Raw genomic sequence first — 24,169 nt, 5'->3', positions numbered from 1 at the left:
CCTGTAGAAAATGTCTTTCTGCTCTATTTCTGTGCTGAAAGTGTGCTGAATGTGCACTGTGAACTATCCAGATATTTGTTAAAAAAAAAAAAAACTATAAAACTGTTTCAGAGCTGTAACTCAGTCAGTCTACATGCTCGACACACTGAGCTATGTTGCTCATGCAGCTGATGAAAGTTCAACTGAGTGCTGCAGGGATGACATATTTTTGTAGGCTAACTCGTTTCCGGCTTTTGAAATTTTAGTACTTCCGGTTCCATTGTCCTGAAGTCAATGGGTTTTTTTGTGTGTATTTTTGGTAAAATACCTGAAATAAGGTCTGTGCTTAACACAAGCTCAAGATATTTTCATATTTTATTCTACAATATAACATACACCAGTAATAGCCGCTTGTGATTTTTAAAAACTTTTACTTGTTTTGAAAAAGGCGATTGCTAACAAATGTCTAATTGGGACTACAGAGGTTGTCGCTGACATTAAACGACTATCTGTTCACTAGTCTACTTTTACGGTGTGTTTATAATCACGCTCTTGCAAACTATTATAACTCAAACTTTCAGGGAAAATGTTTTTTAAATGAAGACTGAAAGAGTTTAATGGTGGTGATGTATAGCCTACGTTTAGCTTTTTACTTTTTACTTCAGGCGATTGTATTAGGCTTAAATTCATTAAAGTTGTGTTCATTCATGAAGATGATCATGATGAGTAAAACATGCAAGTATCATAATTTTTGCTGGGCTCAACTTATTTTCTGTAATAATTCAAAGGCCAATGAAAAAAATTACATTTTTTGTCAAGGGAAACTGACTTACGGGTTGACCTAAATACGTAATCACTTCTGCACTCTATAGTGGAAATCAAATTTTCTCAAAATTTTTTTGCCAAAAGCCAATGGAAAATCCTATTAAGGTTTTGTCAAGGGAACCTAAATGACGAACTTACAAACCTACAAAATACGTCATCACTTCAGCATTCTATAGTGGAAATCATGTTTTCTCAAACTTGGACACAATATGAGTTTTTACAAATAAACAGTCAGTCGGTTAGTATTATCCGAATCGCTCTATTCCTCTTGAAATCATATACACATCATAAAACACACGCACTCACTGTAAGTAGATTGAGCAAGTCTGTGTTGGCCTCAATGTTTGGGGGAGTGTTCTGCACGAGGGCTAATTCCTGCAGGATCGCATAGAGCTGCTGAGTTTTGGCCAAGTTGACACGAGTCTTCTGTTTGTCTGTCCAGTCGGGCAGAGCAACATGAACGGCTATCAAGTCCTTGAGGTTAACAGCCAGGATTGGAAAACGAAATCCAGTGCATTCAGCGAATCGGCGCCGGTATTGGCTGTAGTTACCACAAGATGTCACCAGGTCCAACAAACTGTTAAAGATCTGAGAGAGATATTCTGAAATTGATACTGTCTGAAATACAAGTGTTGGGTTTGATAAGTTTTGTGTCTGGTGCACATGTGTTTTACGTACCTTATTGGTTTCATTGCTGATGTGTGCCTGTGTCTCCTTCAGCCTAGAGATGGAGGTATTACTGAGACCCCCGACCACCGCCATCAACGTGTTGAAATTCTGCAACTGCAGTAGTTTCTACAGGGTGTGAATTAGTGAGAAAGAAAGAGAGGATGAAGTTGACAAAATATTTTGTTATATTATTAATAATAAAAATAATGCACAAACAACTATGCTATTATGAGGCTCTGAAAGCTTCCTGGTCTGCATATTTTAGCACACTCATGGAAGATGACCAAAACACTGTGGTTAAATGTATTGATCCATTTGATTTTTTTTCTACTTATTTTTAATAATTATGAACAAATATATGAAACATAAACAGTTTGCGAACAGTAATTTATTGTAACACCACACTATCCATAAACGGACAAAGTTGATTAAGTATGTATGTTAAGTTAATTTTAATATTATTATTAATAACTATCACTGCTTTCCAATGTAAGTTCTACATAAAATCGCATTTTCCATTTTCTCCCTATAGAGTAAACTGTAGGTCATTCACTATATAGGCAATCTTTTTTTTTTTGATTAGTAACATAGAAATAGCGCAGAATCTTAAATATTCTGAAGCAATATTTCACACAATTTATTTTAACTTTTTCAAAATCTTTCCACTTACTAACAGTACAAACTGATACAATAATTGCATACAAACTTTTGGTGCTTGGCCCCTAAATATGTTCCTAGATAGATAGAGAGAAGAAAGAATTTCAAAGACAAAAGACTACTAGATATGAAAAGACAATGGGCAGAAAAGCTTGTGAAAGAGAACGGAATCATAAGGAAGATATAAAGCGGTAGTCTAAGTGATATTTTGGAAGAGGAAGAGCTCAGGGCTCATAAGAAGGAAGAGAACAAGGGATCATCAGGAGGAACAAGAGCAGGGGGTAATAGAGCCCCACTGCGCTTCTGAAAAATTCAAAGAGAAGAAAAGTCACATGGGCTAGCTGTCATCGTACTAAAGGTCTACACCAGAACTCTGTTTTTTAAGTCTTAGGGGGTTTTATTGATTATGTTCTCATTTTTGGTGATTTTTCCACACTGCAGCTATTGTTCTTTTAACTACAATAACAGTTGCACTTTATTTTACAGTACGTGCACTTACATGTACTTACAGTGTACTTGCTTAAGAAAGTACTGGTTAATATAAGCTAACAACATGGGTTAAGGTTAGGTTTAGGGGTAGGTTCAGGGTTAGTACCTAGTTATTACCCAGTTATTGTAATTACTATAATAAGTACTAGAGGTGTTAGTTCCCAGCCCTGTAGATTATAATTTCAACCATACAAAGAATTTATAGGCCAAGCACTAACAAACCCAAAAGAGCAACTGCATTCTGGAAATAAGCTCCAAAAATCACTGCCTTTAACAACTATGTACTAACATTTACTACTATTTACACCCAAAGACTAAAGATATAGAAAGACGGTTCACTCGTATTAATTTTGAATGGGAGAAACTACAACATACAATATGGCGGAATACGTCCCGCTTTCTAAGTAAAAGAGCCAAACGCTGATTGGTAAAGTCATTGCATCACTGCAGCTGCCGTTAGACTTACGCTTAGGACTGCACATGTGCATTGTCTCGTCTAGCCTGAAAAATAAGCTTTTTTAACGCTATTTGAGCATAAGAAATAATATTTATGGAACAGTTCATGTCAGATTTTGTTGCTGATTTGAAATATGTTATTTAATTGTGAGTTCGCCAAGCAGTTTTTGAGATTTCAGAATTCGCCCATTCAGGACTTGGTCTTGGATGCCCGAAATAGCTGCCCGGAGGCGTTGTTGCAAATATGGCTGCTGAGTGAACAAACTTTCCTTGAAAGGGTCTTTGGTACACCTCAATAGTGGCAGTATTTTGCAATACAATAACAATTACTGATGTACACTGAAAAAAATTGGTGTAGGATTTACTTAAATAAAAATAAATTTTACTTTGAAATAAATTTCACAAATAATTACAAAGAAACAGCATGTAACATATTGAATTAAACATGAAATTTTGAAGTAGACAAAATGAAATAGCATTATTTTGTAAAACAAAATAATAATCCAATAATCTTTGTTTTATTTCAAAACATTTTTTTTTTTTTTTTTTTTTCTCAGTGCACAGTTGGTAAAGACACCTAATATAAAGTGGGACCAACAGTTGTTAGTTCTCCTGACCTGTGCGAGCTGTATGAAGTGTGTAATCACGGCAGCTCTCTGCGGGGCAGTGGGTTTGCTGAGAACCATCAGCTGAATCCATTGTGAGACGCTGTTAAAGAGTGTAATAAACCTCTCCAGAATTGGGTTATCTACTGTACAGCCGTGCATCACAAAGCTGTGGTAATCCTGAAACTGAAACACGCATAAAACAAATGGTCATAGACTATGTGAGGACTTTACGACAAACTTCATAAAGATTTAATAATGAACTTCTTTCTACACATTACGTTTTTACACATTCATTAATAAGAACATAACAGGTTCATTTCAGTTATTATTTTGTCTTGTGGAATATATGCAAACACCTGTTATGTGAAAGAGTATAAAGTTACCATTTTGCATTTTCAGATATTACCTTTCATATAGTGTGTACAATAGCTGTTTATGAATGTAGAAGGTCTGCAAAGTTTCAAAGAATAAAGTGCAGATAAATGGAGTTATTGTCTCTCTCTCTCTCTCTCTCTCTCTCTCTCTCTCTCTCTCTCTCTCTCTCTCTCTCTCTCTCTCTCTCCCCCCCCCCCCCCCAGTCTTACTTCCTGCACAAACCTACGTAGGTGTGAAACAAATTTGCATAATGCCAGCCTATGGACGTTACTGTTCATATAACTGTGTATCAAGTTCTGAGAAAGCCTCCGGAACTGAAATTCATAAATTCAAAACCTGTACTCACAAACATACCATTATCTTGCAGAAAGATTTGTACTCCAGATAGGTCAGATGTTCAGCAAGCTCACAAGGGTCCAGGTGATCAAACAAAAGGGACATTTTTCTCTTTTTTGACATTGATGGAACTCTTTGGGTAACTTGTCGTTTCCATTTATACGAGGGCCTACAGCGGGAAAAAATAAAGTTATTTCAGACAGGACAGTTGACTAACATGCTGAAATATGACAGTGCTGTGTAACATAAAAATAAAACAAATCATCAACTACTCACCCTCATTTTACTCTAAACATAATCTTAAACACTTGTGTTTTTAATTTTGCTACATTTGAAAGTGCAGAAGCATAAAGTTTTGAGAGCTACAGCAGAAAGCATGTGGACCACTTTTATGGTACTTTTTTGGTGTTATTTTGTCTTTAACAGCTGCCGTTACCACCCATGATCATGTGGAACAGAGCAGCCTGGACATTATCTTCTTTTTCTTTGATTGATGGAAGAAAAAAAACATGTTTTGAACGGGAGTGTGAGTAGATGAGAGAATTTTCATTTTTTGCTGAACTTTTATCCATGCATAACATTTTTTTTGCTATTTCATGTATTCTGACTTATTTACAATGTACTAAAGAGTTGCAATCTCATGCTAAACATGGCCAAAGTTTCAAAACATGAATTGGACGTATGACGGAGTATTTCTGTGCCAAATCCACTACTTCCGGTTTCGGTACAAGATTCGGAGAGTTTTTTTTGAGTATGGCCCTTTATCACGTAATAAAGGGCGGAATTCCTTGTATAGGCACTTCTCCCTGATAAGCGTGCGCACACACATCACCCAGAACAAGAGCAATAGCACGCCCATCAACGCGTTTCGTTCAGGATACGGAAGCCGAGAGATTTTTCAACAATGGCTGTGTCCCAATTCAGGGGCTGCACCCTTTGAAGGCTGCATACATCATCAAGGCAGTCTCATTTAAGAAAAATAAGCGTTAGATTGCAACTTAAGAAATAAATTACAGTATTTTAAACCTCATAATGAATATCAGTCAATTTTATTACGGTTACTTTTCTTAAATATGACATCCTTGATGAAGTATTCAGCCTTCAAATGCGATCTCCGGAGGATGCAGCCTCCGAAATGAGACGCAGCTCCTGTCACCAAAGGAGTGTGTTTTTGGTTGAGGGAAATATTACCTTTTTCAGCTTCCCAAAGAACCCAGCATTAAGGGAACAGTGGATGAAGTTTGTTTTTCCGAGGCAGCAACAGAGTTGTGCATATATGTTTGTTTGTTCTCGGGAATTCGGTGATGAATACTTTGTAAACAAGTCCCAGTTCGGCGCTGGATTTGCAGATCGCGGGTGGTGAGTAAAGCTGCATCAGATGTCTGTGTTTTGTTGGCGCAAGTGCATATAAAGTAAACAACACGAACGCAGAAACTGTGTGTGATACCCCCCCCTTTAATCAAATTAACTTCTCTTTTTTGCAGGAATATCTCTTCTCTTCTCTGATGACGTGTTTACTGGTGCGAGGGTGGAGCAACTTGTCACTCACATGAGATCGACCAATAGCAAACCACAACCATCCAATCAATTCCCCATGGACAAAATCAAGTCCCGCCCTACTTTTCTCTTTTTTTTTTCTAATTCTGAGAGGCCGTTTCACTTGGATACACATCACAATAGAGAAGAAAAGACTATCGCAACTTCCGTCATATCGTCTTTTACCTTTTCAGAGTGAGAACATAAAAATAAGTGTAGGTGTGAGTCTGTATACATACACACTCTCTACATCAATAAGTTGACTCTGTGTTTCATTGCCGCCGGTGTTCAGGTTCTCTCTCAGGTCTTTAATCTGGTCAGCCAAAGCAGGATTCAGATCAAACTCTACAGGGAATTCAGAAATCCAGAACCTACATAGAATAAGACAAAGAGCAAATGCAATGAAAAAGAGAAGATAAGACATACCATGGAGAATTTGAATGAGATACAGGATTAGTCTTACTTTACAAGATGGCATATTTGGGCTCTGATCTCATCAGTGCTGCCCTCCTGTGACCTGCACATTTGTTAAGGGTGTATCTATCGAACTCTACACCATGACATTTTATTTAAATTTTACACCAGGACTTTATAGCAAGTCTTACAAGAGAACATATGTAAATAAAATATTGGAATTTTATGGAAAGTTATCAACATCATAATCTAAATTTTTTAGATTTGCATAGAATATTCTTTCATATAGCTCTACTTAATTAACTTTACAACAGGAATTAAAACTTTAGTACTTTGGTTCATCCAAAAGATATCAGGTTTTACAGCACCTTATAGCAACCACCTTATAACCATCTAATGAAGTTGAAATATATTGGTCAAGTAAGATTGTCGTGTATTGAAATAATCAACAATGAATTTGGTTATTGATTAGTAACCGTCTGCGCAGAAACCATCCGACAGTCATGCTGCTTTACAGTAGAGAATGACCAAAGACTTTGGAATAACACATTTCTATGGACAAAATGCATATGAAAAATAGCATAAGGGTTTGTAAACCACATCTTGCCCTGTTGTACTTTGACTGATGCGTGTGCTGTTTAATGTTTTTGAGACGTTTTCCTCAGTGCATAATTTTTGATGGTTTTATCCTTATCCGAAAATGACAGAAAGTCCCACGAATATAACCTGACAAAGAAAGCGAGTCTCCGTTAGACTTCAATGACAGAGCGTCGGTGGCAAAAATATATGTTTTGCTAAAATATTTCTTGTTAGAAATTAAATGTAGGTTCAAAATTCTACCTATATAACAAATATTAATCATATTTTTATGAGAGCATCACAGTAAAGGGACTATTGTTGGAATAGCCTATTAATGTAATATAATGACTGATCAGATGAGTGGATGTGTGTGTTTCTCATACCTCATAAATTTTGTGCTTTTGCTTTTGTTAATTATTTTTAATTTAGTCATTTTAGCTTCAGCTATAAAATGTCAAGCAATCAGTAGTTTGGTTTAGAATGTAATGTTCATATTTTAATCCTTTTTTTTTTTATAATGCATAGCCTACATAGATATATTCACAATATTTGTGAATATATTGCATATTGTTTGGAGGACAACATTGGGCAGGATGTGGAATAACATTTTTAAAAATGGATTCAAATTAATTTTACATGAATAATATTTTGATTTTTCATTGGATTAATCAAAGATAATAATCGTTAGTTGCAGCCCTAGAACAATGCAATATAAAATACCACAAAAGAGTTTTTGTATATAAAGGATACTTTAGCAGCAGTTTCTTGGACAGATCGGTGGAAGATATGTACCAAGGATGCATCATCAGAAACATTTTCAAAAAGGAGGGATTTTTTATTGTCCCTGCATTGTCTGAAAGCACAAACATCACAGAAGATTAATGACAAAATAAACCATACACATTTTTTAACACATTATTTTGTCCTTGGTCACTGTTTACCAGCTTTACTAGCTAAGCTTTGCTAATGAACAGCATGATTACTGTTTGCTGGTACATCTTGTAGATCCGCACCAGAAACTTCTGCTTCTCAACTGCTCTAAAAATAAAACTTTCTTTATAGACTCACCGAAGGATTGTATGCAGATGTCCACCAACTCATCCACTGTTCCTGAATCCACAGGTAACGGATCCATCATTTCTCTCTCTTTCTTCCTCTACCTTCACTTTCTACCGCCCTTCTGTCTTTCTCTTCTCCTCAAGTGGTCTTCCTCTTCTGTTTTGTCTGTCAATAGAGATTGTTATGTGAAGAGGAACACATTGAACAACTTTGTGAAAAAGACGTGCATGTAATTGTATTGAATGTGCACTTGTAGTGTACTTCAAATGTAAAAAGTAAATAAAAAAAAAACTGTATTTGTCGATAATACACTGCCTGGCCAAAAAAAAAAAAAAAAACGTTGCTGCTTGGATTTTAATAGGCAAATACTTAAGAGTCTATGGATGGATCATTATTACAGTGATTATTATTTTTCTAGCATGTTATATGTTTGGCAACGGTTCTTTAGATGGAGTGTGTAGCTTTTCATTTCTTAAACAACCATGTATTAAGATGCATCATGGCCATATTCCAGGATGACAATGTCAAGATTCATCAGGCTCAAATTGTGAAAGAATTGTTGGGAATGGAGCATGAAGAATCATTTTCACACATGAATTGGCACTGACCTTAACCTCAGTGTAAGTTTTTGGGATGTGCTGGAGGAGACTTTACAGAGTGCTCACCTCTTGCATTGTCAATACTGACCAAAAAATGTTGCACCTCTCGATGGAAATAAATTTTGTGATGTTATTTCCATCAAGAGGTGCATCAATTTTTGGTCAAGATCTTGTATTGACAATGCAAGAGTCGAGCACTCCAGCACATCCTAAAGACTTTCAATGAAATTAAGGTTTGGACTCAGAGATGCCAATTCATGTGTGAAAATGATTTTTCATGCTCGCTGAACCATTCTTTCACAATTTTAACCATGGTGAATCTTAGCTTTGTCATCCTGAAATATGGCCACGATGTGTCTTCATACATGGTTGTTTAAGAAATGAAAAGCTACACACTCCATCTTTAAGGGTTAAAAGAACCGTTGCCAAACATATAACATTCTAAAAACATAATAATCACTGTAATAATGATCCATTCATAGATTATTTGCCTAGTATTTGCCTATTAAAATCCAAACAGCGACTTTTTTTTTTGGCTGGACAGTGTATAATATTAATAAAATAAAAGGCTACTTAAGTGTACTTTGTAAGTGCACTTTGTAATAGTCAAATTAAAGTCAGAACATACTAAAGCACATAAAAAGTACTTAATTATAATTTTAACTGTAGAGTGTTATTTAATGTAAATATATTTTAAATGTACTAAAAATGTGTCATTACAAAAATATTTAAATACATGACATACAAGTTTCAATAGAAATGACATTAAAATATAATTTAGTTTACCATAAATGCTTATCAGTACATTCGGCAGCACACTTAAACATATTTAAAAGACAATAGAAGTAAATTACATTTAATTTTGTACTTAAGTCCTACTTAATAAGCAGTAAAAAAGCACACCAAAGTTAAGCTATTTGCATTCATTTAATTGCAGTTGATATGCAATTAAGTGTCTGAAAACATTGCATTCAGTTAACACATATATTTTTAAAGTATATTAAGTACTTTTTTTTAAAACTACATCTAAATCACAAGAGCATGTTTCACATTTCAATGCTTTCTGCTTCACGCTTGACAGTACAAAGCCATTTCTGGTCTTACACGTCTAACTGCAGCTTGCACAGAACATGTGGTAAAGTTAACTAGTATAAAATATATATTTTCATCCATATGAAATAAAAAAAGAGCTGCTGATGCAGCAGAACAATGTGTTGTTTGTTTGCTTGCGTGTGTTTGTGTGTGTGCTTAAAAAAGCTCTGCTGTATGTGAAGAACTTTGACCGAAACAAACACTGAAGACGACATCATGACACTACATTCTGGCATATTAGTGACAGAATGACAGACATAACAAATGTCCCAACTGATAAACTATTTTAATGTAATAAACACACAGAGAAACATCATAATGGGCTGTAGACTGCTGAGCAAATGACCTCTTCCAAAACAGAAAACCTCAAGTTATCACATCCTAAAACAGAAACAGTCACACATACACCAAACCACGGCCTATCCATCACACACACTTATCACTCATTGTCCTTTCCTGTATTGACAGAACAAACACACACATTTCTGCTCAAGCAGTCTTAGCAAGGTGGCCAACAGGAAACCATGGCAACACACTCAACCTCTCCATATGGAAACACAAATTATATTCCATTACACTGTAAAATAAATTGTAATAGTAACTGTAAGATTATAAAAATGCTACATTAAAAACTTGTTAATTTATTAATAACAAGTTGTCTTACTGACTGTAATAGATTTAACTTTACATTTCATGTAATTACAGTAAAATATTGTTAAATATACCATTTTTGGGAGTAAAAAAGAACAAATCATCCTATAATTTAAGGTGAAAAGCCATAAACTGACATTCCCAGAATTCCCAGTGTGACACTTAACATTTGATGGTTTTTAATTTTAATTATTGTTTCTTTTCAGTTTTTTGTTATCAGTTATGTACAATATGTTACATCTTATGTTAAGTTAATGCTTATTGTGTTATTTTAGTGTCGTGTGTTAACATGAAGGTCTTTTGTATTTGTGTTCATGACACTGTGTACACAATATATTAATATTTACCTCAGCTTGTGGAAAGCTACTTGTGATGAACATTGATTCATCATGTGTCTTTCTCTTTATACTTTATTATCGTGGATGTAAAAAGTACAAAACAGATTTTACTAGCAGTGTGGCCTTGCAAATTCAGCAGAAAAGGGCTGATTGGATTTAACGGTTTAAAATGTTGTTGTTGTTTTTTTCGTTTTTTTGTAAATTACAGTTTTAAATTGTAAAATTTACAGATTTTTTTTTTTTTTTTTCGGTAAAAATCACAGGATTTTTTTTTTTACAGTGTACAAAGAATTCCACAAAAATGAAATGCACAAATGTACACATAAAACAATTCACAAAACAATATACACTGTAAAAAGTGGTAACCTGCAATTGTTACCATAAATAGCTTTTTTTACTAAAAAAAACCCCCCATAATTTTGTTGGTATAAATCAATGTATTTAGGTTGCTTAAATATTTAGGGAATATTAAATAATATATTTAGGCAATATTAAATCATATTTTTGACTTGAATAAAACTAGCTAATTTAGACGTTATCATTTAGGTTACCATTTTTTCAGTGTAGAAACATCTAAAATATTACAAATAACAAGCCATTTCACTCTCCAAGCATACCAAATGTATTTGAGCTCTGACTGGCTAATTTAGCCTCAGTACTCTGTTTGACAGAAACCACCGAAAATACAAAGAAAATCTGTATTCTTGTAGACAGTAGTGCAACCTTAAATAAGGCATCTTTGGTAATGATACACAGCCACGCACACACAAGCCTCCATTAAGCTACATGAAGCGTGTTTTATATAGGATCTCATTGTATGGTGGAATGTGTGCGTGTGTAGACTGCAGAGATGTGGGCGGACACTTTCAATTACAGCCCTCATAGAGAGAGAGAAGAGAATAATAGTTGAAATAGAAGAGCCGCAGTGCTGAGAAAACGAGTGCAGGGCAAGAAACAGATGGAGTCACAAGGTGAGGGAAAGAGGGATTTGCACACAGAAGAAAAGAGAAATAGTCTCCATGTCAAGAGACGCTTAGGCCCCGTTTACACCTGGTATTAAGATGGGTTTTGGTCGATCGGATCACAAGTGGACGACGCTAAGTACAGGTGTAAACGGGGTGTAAAATGTTTTGAGCTTGTCAACTTTCAACCACTTCCAGAGCATAGGTGTAGCTTGACGTTTGAGCTTGGGGGGTCGATTTGGTTAGTCACACTTTTAAATACATTTTAGCTTTTCTATAGTAAGCTTTTTATTTTGTATTATTACTTAGTATTTTTGCTGTGCTAGCAATAAACATGTTGAAAATAATGCACTATAAACATGTTTGTCAACAGAATCTCAACCTACTGTAGGCTTTTATTAAGCAAATCAATGAGTGAATTACTCACCCACTGCTTTAAAACAGATATCTGTTGGGCATGATTCAAGTTAAATGCACAATAGCAGGCACACTTCATATTTAGTAAATCGTACTGAATATGGCCGATTAATCAGTTTATATTCTAAAATCCATGTTTAAGTTTTGTTCTGTTTTGTTGTTTGTCCTAACCCTAGACCCAAGTTTGGTTTGAGGATGAAAATTATACTAAACACAATGTTCTCTCACCATTCCTGATTTCTAACACTCACTCACCGTGTTCAGCGTGGTCTTGAGGCTATCAGAGCAGAAACGAAAGCGGATGCTTTCCATGTTTTTCCGTAGTCTCCTGTGCGTTCATATGCAAATTGCATGAGCTTATTTTGTCCACCTGATAGAAAGATCTGAAAACCCATACATTTACCAGCACATAGATCTTCCCCTCAAAGAAATCAGGACAGAAGTGGTTGAAAGTGGACAAAATAGACGGATTAAAACACCAGGTGTAAACAGGTATGTGTCTGCCTCGTACTTGTGATCCGATCGACCAAATGCATCTTATGCTGCCTTCAAGTGCTATAGAAAATTTGATTTGACTTCCCACTTCTGAAGTCGTGATTATGACTTCTGTTCTGTGTGGACTGGTGATGCAAATTCTGCCCTATAACCGTTCATAGATCGTTATTAAAGGTGGAGTAAGTAGTTTTTCAAAAACGCTGTTGGACATCGTTGATATTTGAAATCAACCCAAACAAACCCACCCCTCTCTTTATGGCTCCGCATCCAAAACTCACCCTCCAATTCTAACCACCCTGCTCTGAGTCGGTCTCGAACCCTGGCCTGTTCGCTGCTGGCAGGTGAGGCAAGTGCACTGACAATGATGCTAAACACCGCATTCTCTAGCGGTGGTCAGTGTGCAGTGGTTTACCTGCACAACTCTCACTATCTGGCCTCTGTTACACATGCAATGCGAGAGTGGATGTCTGTTTATCACAGCTGACGTGCAACAAAATGCTTCATGAAAAATAAAGCGCAGATGACGAACAAACAACAGGGTAGCACAAAAAATGAACATACAGCACACAAGAGTAAATACAAACAAGAGTTCGTTGTTAGTCACCAACAGCACAGCAGCTCCAGACAATCAATGACACTCAAACCCAGTGTTACTCACGTGTGAAGCGGAATCAAAGCAGCCTCCGCGTCTGTTTTCAGATTTTCGCGCTTAGCTCTCTCCAGAGCTGGAAAGCTTTTCTAATATTAAAGCGGGTCCTAAAGTGTTTGCCCAGTCATAAACCTTCATTCCAGTGATATTCTTTTAAGCTCTTTTGTATTGTCTCATCTCTCTTTCTGCAGTTTTTTTTTTTTTTTTTCAAATCTCCATTTTGCTCGTTCTGTCTCCTCGACCGTTATACGCCCCCTAATGCTGATTGGTTACACGTTTGTTGTTAGTGTCGGGCTGTCTAACTTCCAAACAGTGTTTTTGAAAAACTACTTACCCCACCTTTAACTGACTAACCGTTAAACAAATCCACCTTTTCCCTAACGAGCCTACTGCGTTTTAGATCATGGGAGGAGTTCCACTCATAAAGACTGAAACAAATAATTTCAAATCATAAGGTTGCGCTACAAATAATCCTTATCCATCAATTTGACTGAATCAGCAGTAAAATTTCGTTCATGTTTTGTTATTTAATGGTATTTTAATGTAACAAGAATATCTATGACAAGAGCTCTTTTCAGTCGCTGCATTCTTTTCCTCCTGATTATTTTCTCTTTTTTTTCCATTTTGTATTCCGCTGTAACAGCATGAAGAAAAATACATATACTGTGCATTTGTGGCCTGCTCTCTCGATTTAATTTACAATATATCCCATGAATAATTCACTGGAATGGACTCTCGGTTTTTTCTCCCCAAATCCTTACATCTCTTTCTAGGTTTATCACATGGAAATGTAACTGTCTCCCCTTTTCACTTCTAATCCCTATTAGCAGTGTTTACTGGAATGTTTCTAAAGCAGGTAGACAATATCACTTTGAAATATCACTCAATGTTCCAGTTAATGAACATTTTTGATTAAGGCGACGTATTACACAATACAGACATACATCACTACAGGGATATTTAACACGTCTTTAATATTGCTGTGGAAATAATTGTGGTCTGTTGTAGTAATGTTTTTATGCTTTTACACTTTTAAATTAGGCTTCGATGGTTGAAGGGTAAGTAGAATAATGTCATCTATTTGAACCGAGTTTTTGAAAATGCGTATTCATAGAGCAAATCTTTGTGTAAATCCAACACATGACCTAAAAGACAAGACATGGGCTAAATGTTTTTTTTTTTTTTTCAAACAGCAATACGTCAACATGCCATTTGTCATATGCCAAACTCACCCTTCATCTGAAAAGGTCAACTATAGTATAGTATGAGAGCATTTACTGTATTGGCAGCAAACTCATATTGGATACATGCAATTATAATGTATTTTACATCAGTTTCATAAAGCTAATGTAAGTGTATTTTCTGATGTGATAACTATAGCCTTTTTTGCATTGTAGAAGTAAAATATCATCCCATATCCTGTTAACTGTCAATGTCCCGGTAGCGGGACACTTGGCGCGCTTTTTTATTGCCTTTTTCCCTATCACATATATCATTTGAAAGCTTAAACACTCAAAATTCATCTTGTGACATTGCATTACCATGGAAATTGTACTTTAAAATCTTTTAGCTGACTCAATTTGTGATATCAAATTTGGAACTCAACTTGATTAGACATATGGCTTTGATTTTCTAGCAATTTTAAATAGCAAATTATTTTGTAAAATATGTATTTTGTATTCAAATAAATAGTTCAATACATTTGCATTACGGTAAAAACAGAAAAAAGGGCAATAGAAAAGCACACCAAGAGTCACACTACCGGGATACTGACAGTTAGCAGGCTACAGAAATGCGTCAAATTTCTGAATAAAACAGCTTTCTAGTTTGTCATCTGTCTCTGATGCTTTTTCATGGGGAATTACAACACTCGTGCATGTGTATGTGTTTGTGTATTGTATGTGTGTGTGTGTTTGTGTAATGTGTGAGTGTGTCTGTATTGTGTCATCTGTAAGCAGCTGTTTTCAGAAGCTTCTGTTGCTTGGTGACAGAACCCCAGAACTATTGATCCTCACAGGGATTTAATCGAAGGTTATGAGTGAGTGTGTGTGTTTGTCCGGTGTTTTATGGCAGAGGTGTTTTGAATATTTCAGTCCCTCCTGCAGAGTGTGTGTCCTGACGGCTCAGGGGTTGGAAGAGAGGGTACATTCAACTAATAAATATAACATCATCTGTCTGTCTTTCTTTCATTCATTCTCTATCTCTCTCTCATGATTCGCTACAATAAGAATGTTGATCTAATCAGACACACAGCGCTCATTAGAGGAGGAAATAACATCACTCACACAGAAGCTGTCTTTCAGATACACATACGAGTGTGATATTATCGGTCACTGAAGTGACAAAGCAATGATAGCTCAACACTGATGATGCAAATCTCAATGCAACTATTAATCTTACTCTCATTATTGGATGTCTCATCATTGCTCATCAAAGTCATGGTTTCACCTAAGGAAACCTCAGTGGAGAAAGAAACAGGATGAAAGTGAAGTGAGAGACTCTATATGCTATTTAGAGGAATGGTATCTGTGTTAGACAACAAATTCATGAAACACAGGGTTTCAAGTTTACAAAATGAAACAAATCTAACTCGATTTAACAGTTTCACAGTGCTCGCTACTTTATATAGTGCTACTGTATATAGCACTAGAAGTGTGAGCACTGAGCAGCCAATCATGTGAAACACGAGTGAACATGATTCATTTCTCTGCAGAAAATGAAGAGATAATCCGTATTTCAGAGTCAGAATTAGAAAGAGATTTATTGCCAAGTATATTTGCACACCCAAGGAATTTGTTTAGGTGACAGAAGAAGCTTTCCAGTGCACAGAGACAGCAACAGTACACAGATGGTAAAATTATTTAGATTTTTTTTTATTTTTGTATACATTTTTTAAACATTTGATATGAAGCTTGATATGAATTTTCAAAACATAATTTGTCATGACTCATGTAATGCATTAAGGCTTTTTTTTTTTTTTACCTTTATTTATAGAGCACTTTATACAATACAGATGGTTTTAAAGCAGCTTTATAGTGATAAACAGGAAAATAACGATTCACTGATGTAAACAGTATTCAGTTCTGCTATAAAGCAGCTCTAATAGTAATTATCATAAATTTTCATTCGAAAGCTTAAAGGGTTAGTTCACCCAAAAATGAAAATCCTCTCATTTATTACTCACCCTCATGTCGCTCCACATCCGTAAGACCTTTGTTCATCTTTGGAAGATCGTTTTAATGAAATCTGAGAGTTTTCTGTCCCTCCATAGAGATCCAATGCAATTACCACTTTCAAGGTCCAGAAAGGTAGGAAAGACATGAATTTATACTCCATGTGACTCCAGTGGTTTAACTTCAATTTTATGAAGCGACGCGAGTGCATCGAGAGCATCACAACTCGCGTTCACGAGAGCATCACAACTTATGCGTTTTGTGTTCACGCGAGAGCTGACCGTTGTGTTAACATGCTTTGGATATTTTATTTATTTTGTGAATAAAGTGCTTTTTTTTTTGTGCAAACATAGCACTTATGTTATAAAATAGGTTGTTTGCACATGACGTTTGCTGCAGCGCGAAATGCGGCTGGAGGGCAAGGAGTGATTTTTCTATATAGGAATCCTATCACAAACTCAATGTGTTTTCTCCTATGTTTTGCGTCGTTTATGGTTGCTCAAATCTATCAAACCGAGAAACCACAATGAGCTTTTATCATTTACGTAACTTATATCGTTTTTTAACTTTAAAAGTTGTCACCTTTTATAGCGTTTTGCGTCTGCTGATACTGAAATGAATATGGATAACGTTACCTGTTTACCTTTTTTGTTTTTGACTTGGTTAAATATTCACATTATGCATGGTATCGTTTGCAAAGAAGAGAAGATGCTGGATTTTACCCCATTGCATGATCATTTTGTGTTTTCACTTCAGTTTTATAGAATTCCGTTCACAAAGTTGATCTGGTTACCGTGAAAACAGTGTCACGTGCTGCTGCTTCAGCCATCATATGGTAGAAAATGTCCAAATAAAAAAATGTGTTCAACAAGCTGACAAAAATCGCTCCATTTCTTTGTTGGAAATGTAACTGTAATTTTAATGTTTTCTTTGAAAATAATCACCACGGAGGAGAATCGGAGGGGCATTCAGAGGACAGACACCCTTTTTTACAGTCTATGACAGACACCGACACACTGTTTTTATTTTTTTTATTGTATTTATTTCAACACACGACAACCAAAATCAAACCCGTAGAAGCTTGTGAACAGTTTTGAAGTGGCTACGTGCAAGTTTTGCTCATTCACAAGCTGAGTGAGGGTCATACTCGCAAATGTAATGTTAATTTTTAAACCAAACAAAATACAACACTTTCAAAAACACTCAGCTTTGTGATTATTTTATTGAGTGATAGGGAATAGGTTCAATCAGTGACATTATTACATTTGCTTTACGGCATCTCCCCGTCACCTCCTCAACCTGCTTCCCTTAGTGTGTTTTTAGACGTAGAAAAGGCGAAAATTGTATTACACCATCCAGTTTTTCCCCTGAACGATGATGTGAGCCCTTGTTGCAATTCTCGATTCAGCATAAATGACCTACAATGGCGACATTTTTCACAATCACGACAGAAAATCAAAAATACTGCCCTAACTTCACTATCAGAAAGACAGCGCGATATAAACAAACCATACTAGAACTGAACGTGGCGTGACGGCAGCTTCACATTCTCTATATCTACCTCCTCGATAGCAGACAAGTCTTTCAATTCAGTAGAAAAATCGCTCCTCTTCATAACACAATGTTTACGTCTAAACTATGTTGTAATTTTCTGTTTATACCTTTCTAAACCAGCACAGTACGGACTTTTCTCCATCTTTTCCATTCTAATTTTCACTGCTTGCCCTCCACATCAATTTCGCGCGTCACCAGAACCACGTGATTGCAAACAACCTATTGAGGTTAAACCACTGGAGTCACATGGAGTACTATAATGACGTCTTTCCTACTTTTCTGGACCTTGAAAGTGGTAGTTGCGTTGGATCTCTATGGAGGGTCAGAAAGCACTCAGATTTCATTAAAAACATCGTAATTTGTGTTCCGAAGATGAACGAAGGTCTTACGAATGTGGAATGACACAAGGGTGAGTAATTAATGACAGAATTTGATTTTCTAGCAATTTTAGTGTCCAAATAATTTTGTAAAACATATGTTTTGTATAAAATGAAAAATATTTAATTCAGTACATTTGCTTTACAGTAAACCTAAACTTTTTTACTCTTTCACTTCTGCAATAATCTGCTGACTGTCTTCTTTAAAAATAGACCAACCTTAGGTCTCTAGTCCAAAGCATTCATGAATTACAACCATTTAAGTTTAGATCTATGCTCCAAAGGGTGCTGACAGACAGGTTAATTATATTATTTGTCACATACATAATGGTACACAACTGAACCACCTTAGAAACAACTCTGCAAACAGTATTTTTGCTGATGTTCTCAGTATCACCCACTGCATAACTTGCAAAGAAATGAAAGCGCTAGCGCAAGTTCTACCAGGAAGACTTAATGTCACGTCATCCTTCATAATAAGTCTGGCCAATCACTGCTTGCTTGACACCTGGTATAAATGAGCACTGAATTCTCTGCTTCACGTTCGCAGTTGATGACGCTGACGTTCCCCTCCATCCTCCCCACCACAACCCAGTCCAGGTCGACCCAGTCCATCCATCGGGGGTAGGCTCCGCCCCTGCCTTCATCTTCAGCCAGGATCAGCCAAATCTGCATCCCCAGGATTCGGAGGAAGGATGGGGCCTACGCCAAAGAACTTCAGTACAACTAAGCATGAAACGTTGTACCATGTTTAGTTGTACTGTCCGTCACTACCATCTGTTTATACTTTATGGAATAAATAACATGTAAATGTTTACCTGCCCTCTGAGTCTTTATGGTAGAACTGCAAAGCAAAAACAAGGCTATATCTTATAATCATCCCCTTGGAATTATAAGGTTCTATCTGACATTTTTGTCAAAATTGAGTTATTCACATATTCATATTCTGTGACAACTTATTTACATAATGTGATGTTTCTTTTTTTAAGTTGTGTACATGTTGGGACTTTTTTTTAGAAAACAAAAAGGTTCAATCTACAAAGTCGAACTCTAACTTGATTCTATAAGGTTCTATCTCTGGCCCAATCAGCACTTCAAATGCACACACGAGGTCCAATCAGGATCAGCTTTCTTTGTCATGTCGCCGGACTGCTCTGTGACAGAAGAAAAGAGCGCAGAAAACGCAAAATCAGTGAAGACTAAACAATTCCACGCAACCCGATGTTTATTAAAAACCTCATGATGGAGTATTTTATTTATGATCTTGTCAATGACAGCAGCCCAAATTCCAGGGAATTTCAGTCTTTTTTTGTGTTTTGCTGTATCTGTTGCTGAGGAGTTATTTTCATAGTTAGACACCATGCTAGCCAACAGTGCTATTAAGAGGTAGGTTCAAGTTTTGTAGTCTATTTGCTTTAATACAAGGGAATGTTATGTATATATTAGGTTATGTTTTAACCCTGATCCATCCTGTGTACTTGTATTGAGCTGTATGTAGCTATAAAGCTCTACGCTATGGCATACCGGATTAAAGTGAATAAACAATGACATAAAGTGAGATAAAATGTTAAATTTTACATTGTTGGTAATGAGTTGTTGCATAGTTGAAATAATTTAAATATTTTAAATGTGAAATATTTTTAAATGTTTATTAAACTTTGTTAAACACCTTGTCTGTTTTCTTGCAGTTTTTTTTAGTCTTAAAATGTCTTAAATTTTACTATATTAAGCCTTAAAGGTCATATAGTCAACAATTTAATTGATGGGGTCTTAATTACAACAATAAACATTAGCATGTTATTTCAGCCATACTGATGTCTAGAGAGAAAGCCATTTTACCTGTCCCACTTTCTGTGGAATAAAGTCCTGCTCAGTTGTATTACAGTAGCTGCTTTCTGTCTAAACAAAAGGAAAATTAAACTTAAGTGGTTCCTGCAATACTGTGTTAAATTACCCACCATATTACTACCTAAATTTAACATCTGCACTGGACAAAATATTTAGCACTGCCTTTTATGCTTAACTTAAACAAGAAAAAAATATTCATTCTAAAATATGAAATAAATGTCATAGAAAGCATTAAATTTAACTTTCTCATGCATGTCAACACATTGTTACAACACTAATTTTATGTTTTAAAATGAATTATAAGTAAACTGTTTGTGTTTCTTGAAAATTATTGCTTCAATTAATGTTTTGCAAGATAAAACCTTATAATTCTATGCGAAAAGTGATTTTGCATTTGACCCATTCCAAAAATCCCCATTTACAAATTTGAGAGGATTTTGATATTGTACATTTAGAATACATTTAGGGTCTGTGTCATTTTCATGTATGAAAGAAACTTGTTCCCCATATAATTTTTGCTACATGTATATGGAATGCAAAATCTTTAAAGGTCAATATCTCAAAACTGCTCAGAATGCAAATAAAACCTTATAATTCCAAAGGGGACGAAATGCTGCATGGCAATGAAATAAAACAAAACTAATAATATTAAACAAATAATTCTCAATAAAAGCTGGAAGATTTTGTCAGTCTCTATAATTCTTTAACTGTGAAACATGCTTTAATTTGGAGCAAGACATACAAGGGTAATAATCATTTTATTGTATCAGAGATGCATTTTATTGCTCATAGATGATCTCTAAACAGTGAGTGAAAATTAGCTTTCTTTTTGTTTGTGGCTGTTTTGGACCACATTAGAGCCCACTGTGTTGGAGGAAACAGCTATTTTTGTAATGTGGCAGATTGGTTATGTGGACGCACAGGTGTCATCTCTCATTCTCCAGCCTATTTACAGGCAGAATCTGCCAAATTTATTACATTTAGTGCAGGTAATGTGTGGACGTTTGTGTGCACAATAATAATTAAATAATAATAATTATTATTTAATATTATTTTGAATATAATATTAATAATAATAAGTGTAGCCTATAATAATGGGAACAGCTGATTTTACTGATTGAAAACGTATTATTCATAATTTGATCACAGCCTTAGCTGTACAGTTAGTCCAAGCCAGGCATTAATTTGAACAGAGACAGTTGGTATGCTGGTGTCTTTGTACAGAGCAGGAGATGTAGAGAACTTGTAAAAAAAAAAAAAGAAAGAAAGTGCTGTCTGTTGTGTCGTTACAAAGTGTTTTTGGCCCTTATGAAAATTATCATGATTTTTGCGGTGGTTTCAAGCCATGTACGAACATGAGCTTTATGTGGGAAGATCTGTTATGACTGTCTTTTTGGCCACTTTGCTGTTTCCTTCTGAAGTCTAAAACTTAAACCACCTTAGAATGTGATTATTTCCACAATCAAAGTACAGACTCAATCATACTAAGATGTTTACCTGACACGAGTAAACCTCTTCACTTCTGTTTACATGCAATTTTCATTATTATGATTATTCGCCAAGAATTGTTATTTCTACCACCATAATTCACATAGCGCAATGCACAGCACAAATGATGAGCTCAAATACAGCAGGTGTGTTACTGTTTTAATCTGTTTACGTCAAATGCAACGTCATCCATGTAAGTCACAAGCACATGCACATTTCACATGCCTGATTAAAATCGGCATAAGTTACGATCATGGTTGCTACGATTATGAGCTTAATCACATCAATTTGATCAAAGTATTGTGTTTACCATGAGGTAAAGCTGCCTAAATCTCATTATAATCGCATTATGAGGGTGAATGTAAACATAGTCATTGTCCAAGTCCTTCTGTAAATCTTGTGGCTCTCTGTGATGTCACGAGTATTCTCATGTATTTTTACATAAAGTGTGGTTCTACGCTTAATTATGTTTTCATACACACTGAAATGTACAATATTGACAGCACTAAAAGGTAAATGATTTATGTATGAACTCAGAGATGGGCACTAGAGTTAGTGACTCGGACTCGAGTCGCACTCAAGTCGCATTTTATAAGACTTCAGACTTGACTCGACCTGAAATGACTTCAGACTTGACTCGACTCGACACAAAAGACTCGTGAATATTTTAAAAATATGGAATGACAACATCAAATTTTATGAGACATCGCATCTACAAAGGTAGTCACATTAACTCAAACAGCTAGCTGCATGGCTAATTTGGATTGCCAGTCTGTTAAAATATGAACAAAAATAAAAATAAATAAAAACGTTTTATTAATCTTTTCATAGTATATGCAGCTTTTCTCTTTCTTAATGTGTCCATATAGAGAGATAGAAAGAGATGTTAATCAATTTATTACTTAAAGCTCATATTTTAAGGTATCACAAACAGCATGCGTACAGTTTTCTATTTACATTCTTAAACATTCCGAGGTTTGATATTTTCTGATAATGACTGTCGTCAATAACACCAAGGCTGTATAGCAAACTGCTGTATAACAAACCGACTCACTGGCGCCATCTTGCGTCCACTTAGCGACTGTATTGAAAATGACTACTCGTGTTGCCAGGACGATTGTTTTGTACATTGTAATGGATTATAAAGTAACAAGCTAGTAGGCATGTGCCGATATTCGGTAAAGCGATATATCACGATAATGAATATGCACGATATTGTTATCGTGGGCACTTCAAAATACCGTAAATAATCATTTATTACCAATTATTAAAATTTTTATGATGCATTTAAGAATACTTTCCCCATCAACCGTATAAAATGCACAACACCGCTGTATTCGGCGTCAAAAAGACATGCGCTCAGATGTAAACAAGCCCAACGTGCATGAGAAGCACACGGCGGAACGAGTGAAGGAGACGCGCTGAATGAAAGTGCACGTTCACTCTCTGACAGCAGAGGGCGCTGATGGAACAGCAGAATGCAGCGGTTACCCCGGAAACCCCGCAAACAAAGCAACTGCGCTAGTGAAGTTTTTAAAATGCTTCAAACTGCCATTCATTTTTTTGTAATCTCAATGTTATTCATCACAGCACCAAATACTTAATACTTAAAGACTTAATAGGCTATTTATTTTCAAACTTAAACAGTTTTATATTTTAATCTGGACTACAACATGCCCTAATGATTAGAAATGTTCTGATTATTTGTTATTGTTCAGTAAAACTTTGAGATATATGGCTTCATTAGTTAACATGTTAATTCATTATTACCAAACTGAAAATTTTACTTTATATTTTTTGTGTATTGTATTATTGTATTTAAACATTCAGAGATCTTTTTGTTATTACATAAAGAGTTCTTAAACCTGTTATACTATGACAATACTTTTTTTGCAAATTATTTCAATATCGTGATAAAACTGTATACCGTGATAAAAGCTTTAGCAATTAATCGCAACATGAAAATTTGATACCGTCACATGCCTACAAGCTAGATGTAGGCTACATTATCCCTTACATCATAGGACCTTTATTACAAACAAAACAGATGATAGAAAGATCATATTATTTTGTCTAGGATAGGATTTGAGTATGAGAATTTTTTTTTTTTTTTTTTTTTAATAACTCGAGACTCGACTCAGACTCGTGACAAAAGACTCCAGACTTGACTCAGACTCCAGTGATAAAGACTTCAGACTTGACTCGGACTCCAGATAAAAGACTCGTGAACATCTCTGGTATGAACAACTTTTAAACGTACAAAAGGGTTTGGAGTAGAGTTAAGGGATCTACAATTTACCTATAAAGTTCAATTATACAATTATCTTTATGATTTAAAAGATGCACAAATATTTTGCATTTCTTGAGCTGTAAATACATAATAATGTTTACATTTAAATGTTGTCTATACATTTATTTGGTACGTTTTAGCATCTATCCAAACGTACAAAAATGTACGTTTGCACCTGAAAATGTTACGCATTGATACCTACGTAATAACAATACGACCAGGCTGCTCTGTCTGTGTGTGTGAAAAGGGGGAGA

General features: G+C 35.5%; 1 protein-coding gene and 1 long non-coding RNA gene across 4 annotated transcripts in view; one reads left to right on the top strand and one right to left on the bottom strand.

Moving 5' to 3' along the window:
• LOC127515925 (RAS guanyl-releasing protein 2) overlaps positions 1–24,169 on the bottom strand; it is a 46,889-nt gene that overhangs the window by 12,302 nt on the left and 10,418 nt on the right. For all 3 annotated transcript variants that reach the window (XM_051900100.1, XM_051900098.1, XM_051900099.1), the window contains exons 2-9: positions 7,992–8,147; positions 7,674–7,776; positions 6,394–6,447; positions 6,170–6,301; positions 4,413–4,563; positions 3,693–3,866; positions 1,483–1,599; positions 1,111–1,392 (exon numbers count right to left, since the gene is read on the bottom strand). In XM_051900100.1, coding sequence (XP_051756060.1) covers positions 1,111–1,392; positions 1,483–1,599; positions 3,693–3,866; positions 4,413–4,563; positions 6,170–6,301; positions 6,394–6,447; positions 7,674–7,776; positions 7,992–8,061 — 1,083 coding nt within the window. In that variant the 5' untranslated portion in view covers positions 8,062–8,147. The remainder of the gene's footprint in view (positions 1–1,110; positions 1,393–1,482; positions 1,600–3,692; positions 3,867–4,412; positions 4,564–6,169; positions 6,302–6,393; positions 6,448–7,673; positions 7,777–7,991; positions 8,148–24,169) is intronic.
• On the top strand, positions 9,208–19,104 carry LOC127515926 (uncharacterized). Its single transcript, XR_007930889.1, has 2 exons — positions 9,208–16,036; positions 18,840–19,104. It is a non-coding gene; the product is annotated as an uncharacterized LOC127515926 (long non-coding RNA).

This window comes from Ctenopharyngodon idella, chromosome 7 (genome assembly GCF_019924925.1).
Source record: "Ctenopharyngodon idella isolate HZGC_01 chromosome 7, HZGC01, whole genome shotgun sequence".
NCBI lineage: Eukaryota > Metazoa > Chordata > Actinopteri > Cypriniformes > Xenocyprididae > Ctenopharyngodon > Ctenopharyngodon idella.
The sequence above is the reverse complement of the archived record's forward strand: the minus strand, read 5'-3'. Positions and strand labels throughout refer to the sequence as shown.